General features: G+C 30.0%; 1 protein-coding gene across 1 annotated transcript in view; it reads right to left on the bottom strand.

Moving 5' to 3' along the window:
* LOC123005976 (RAC serine/threonine-protein kinase) overlaps window positions 1-3,195 on the bottom strand; it is a 7,873-nt gene that overhangs the window by 2,673 nt on the left and 2,005 nt on the right. Inside the window, exons 4-5 of the mRNA XM_044400087.1 lie at window positions 1,377-1,766; window positions 1,073-1,306 (exon numbers count right to left, since the gene is read on the bottom strand). Of these exons, the coding sequence (XP_044256022.1) occupies window positions 1,073-1,306; window positions 1,377-1,766 (624 nt within the window). The remainder of the gene's footprint in view (window positions 1-1,072; window positions 1,307-1,376; window positions 1,767-3,195) is intronic.

Raw genomic sequence — 3,195 nt, 5'->3', positions numbered from 1 at the left:
AAAAAAATGTTTCGATGAAAAGTGCTAAAAATTTGTCGAAATAATTAAAATTAAGCTATTTTAGACATACTTTTAGAATTTTCTTTTTTGCTTTGACAAACTTTCTAGGAATTGTTTATAACACTCCAAAACTTAATAAAAAAAACAAATTTTTCACCTAATTTTGCAATTTTTGGTGTTATTTTAACGATATTTTTCAATTTCAATAAAATTAAAAAAAAACGGTTTGGATTTCTAAAAATAAGAAAAAACCCATTTCTAAATTTAGTTTCGCAATTTTCTGCCTTGTTTTAGTTAATTTCTCGAATTTTGTGAATTTCTATGTAAAAAATGCTTTGAATTTTTAAAAAGAAACAAAAATAACGCATTTCACTTTTGAAATTGTTTGCGTTGTTTGGGCAAATTTCTCTCAAATTTAGATAAATAGGTAATAGAAAAGAAAAAAAAGAACAAAAAAATGCTTTTTTCTTATTTGTTTTTTGTCCAAATTATTAAATTTAGGTATAGGGAATGTTAATACAGATCGATGCAGAATTAAATTCTCTTCCACTTTATAGAAAAAAATTGGGGTATTTCATTTGGAAAAATTGAGTTATGGCTATTTGAATTACAAAAGTAACCTTAAAATTTCATGGTTTGTTAATTTTTTTTTCAAAATTTGAAAACACCGGAAGAAAGATCTAAACTTTCTCTTTCAAACGCCAAAAAAACGAATTCAAAATCTTAAAAAATAACAGAGTTACCGATTTTTAAAGTGTAAGATGCAGATCCAAAATTTTTTGAAAAACTCAAAATATTTCAAAAACGGCTAAATTTAGGTATAGGGAAAGCTAATGAAAACTCCCTTAAAATAACTCGATTAATCCAAAAACGCAGTAAAAAATATACCTTTCCATTTAAAATAAGAAAGTTGAGACCGACTTCCGCTATAACCAGAAGTGCCGCCATTTTGAAAATATTTTCATTTAGGAGGACTTAATGTATTATGGCTATGCACCAATTTTCAAACAAATATAATAATACTTTTAATGTTGGGTTTATACAGACCACCCTGTATATCTCAAAATTATACCTTTTTCTGTTCAAGATCCCTCCAATTGATGCAACTAAAAAACGGATGAGCCATTATCTCTTTTGCATCATCAGGACCACCTCCAAGTCGCTTCGCTGGATCCTTCACCAAAAGCCCCCCTAACAAATCCCTAGCATCGGAACTTAAATTTCGCGGAAACTTAACCTCATCCATTAGTATCAATTGGAAAAGCACATCATGGTCCCGATTATAAAACGGTAGACGTCCAACCATCTAAAAAATTTGGCGCCCAACATGGAATTTTTTTTTTTTTTTTGGCGCCCAACATGTAGCCGTCACTTACCATTTCATACATCACAACTCCGATCCCCCACCAATCCACGGCTCTTCCATAGTCAATATCTTCCAAAACTTCCGGTGCGAGATATTCCGGTGTTCCACAAAACGTCTTAGTTGTCCTTCCATATGTTATATCCTCTTTACATAATCCAAAATCGGCGATTTTTATATGCCCATCTTTATCCAATAATAAATTCTCTAATTTTAAATCTCGATAAATTATATTCTGCGAATGCAGATATGCCAAAGCTGAGATTATTTCAGCGCCATAAAATCGGGTTCGATCCTCGGAAAAGACCCGTTCGCGGGATAAGTGAAAGAATAGTTCGCCCCCATTCACGTACTCCATGACGAAACACAGCCGGTCGTTGGTTTGAAACGAGTATTTTAAAGACTACAAAAAAGAATTATTTTTTTTAATTAAAACCCCCTTTTTTTCATCCTAAACGAGTCGCACATGGTAAAAGTCTGTATTGTCACTATGGAAACGGATAGAATTATCTATGGTAACTATGGTAACAAGAAGTAGCAAAAATGAAAATCGTTCAACCAGTGGCGGGTCATGATTTTTTAAATATTTTCTGATGTTTGAAAAAAATAAAAAGACAAAAATATAAGTTTTAAATCGATCCTAAATAATGTCCTTTTTAATCCAATGTGGTGATTTTTTAACAAAGTCTACCTAAATCGAGCAAAATTAATTAATTAATTAACTAATTTGTTCGAATCTAATTTCTTGAAAAAAGTAGGTTTTTGACTGAAAAGTGTGCCAAACGGTCGAAAAAAAAGAAAAATAATGTCATTTTCAGCATAATTTATTAATTTTTCGCCATGATTTGGTGAAATCTCGTGAAAAAACTCAGTTTTTACATTGAATACGACTAAAATAACATCATTTGCAACTTAAGTTGACGATTTTTTTGGGCTTTGGATCAAAAATGTCCTAAAAAAGCAAAACTAACAACATTCTCGACCAAATTTGGTTCGAAAAACCTGCAAAAACGACCGTAAAGTCATTTTCGACCTAATTTGGTTTTTTGTCACTTCAATAAAAAATCATTTTATTTAATAAAAAACTTTCATTTGTAAGTTTTCTAATTTAAGCCCTTTTTTTCATCCTAAACGAGTCACACATGTGAGGAAGTTTGTATTGTTTTGGTGCTTTTCTTGTTGTTTTTGACCTAAATCGAGCAAAATTTGATAATTTTTCGAATTGTTTGACCCTAATTTCTTAAAAAAAAGTGCAATATTGATTGAAAAGTGTCCTAAAACTAACAAAAAAAAAAAGCAAAAACTCAGTTTTTACATTGAAAAAAACAACAAAATAACATCATTTGCAACTTAATTTAACGATTTTTTTGGACTTTGGACCAAAAATGTCCTAAAAAAGTAAAAGTAACACTATTTTCGACCAAATTTGGTGATTTTTTAGCGAAATTTCTCGGAAAGCGTGCAAAAACGCTCAAAAAAAGTAATTTTCAACCTAATTTAGTTTTTGTTACGTCTATGAAAATCCTTTTATGTGTTTAACAAATGTCTTCCCTTTTTTTCATCCTAAACGAGTCGCACATGTCAGGAAGTTTGTATTGTTGCTATGGAAATACATACAGTAACTATAGTAACAAGTTGTAAAAATGAAAGTCGTCATAGTAACGAAAATTCCGTCCAGTGGCGGGTCATAAAATATTTATCATATTTTCTGAATCATTTAAATAATCAAGCATTTAGATATTTGGAGAAAAAACATCATTTTTTAATAAAAAGATAAAAATAACACCAATTTAGATCTAATTTCAATGTTTTTCAGGGAAATTTTATGAAAA

This window comes from Tribolium madens, unplaced genomic scaffold (assembly GCF_015345945.1).
Source record: "Tribolium madens isolate multiple individuals breed KSU strain unplaced genomic scaffold, Tmad_KSU_1.1 Scaffold_20;HRSCAF=117;Tcas5.2_LG4, whole genome shotgun sequence".
Taxonomy (NCBI): domain Eukaryota; kingdom Metazoa; phylum Arthropoda; class Insecta; order Coleoptera; family Tenebrionidae; genus Tribolium; species Tribolium madens.
Note: the sequence above shows the minus strand (reverse complement) of the source record. Positions and strands in the feature narration are given on the sequence as shown.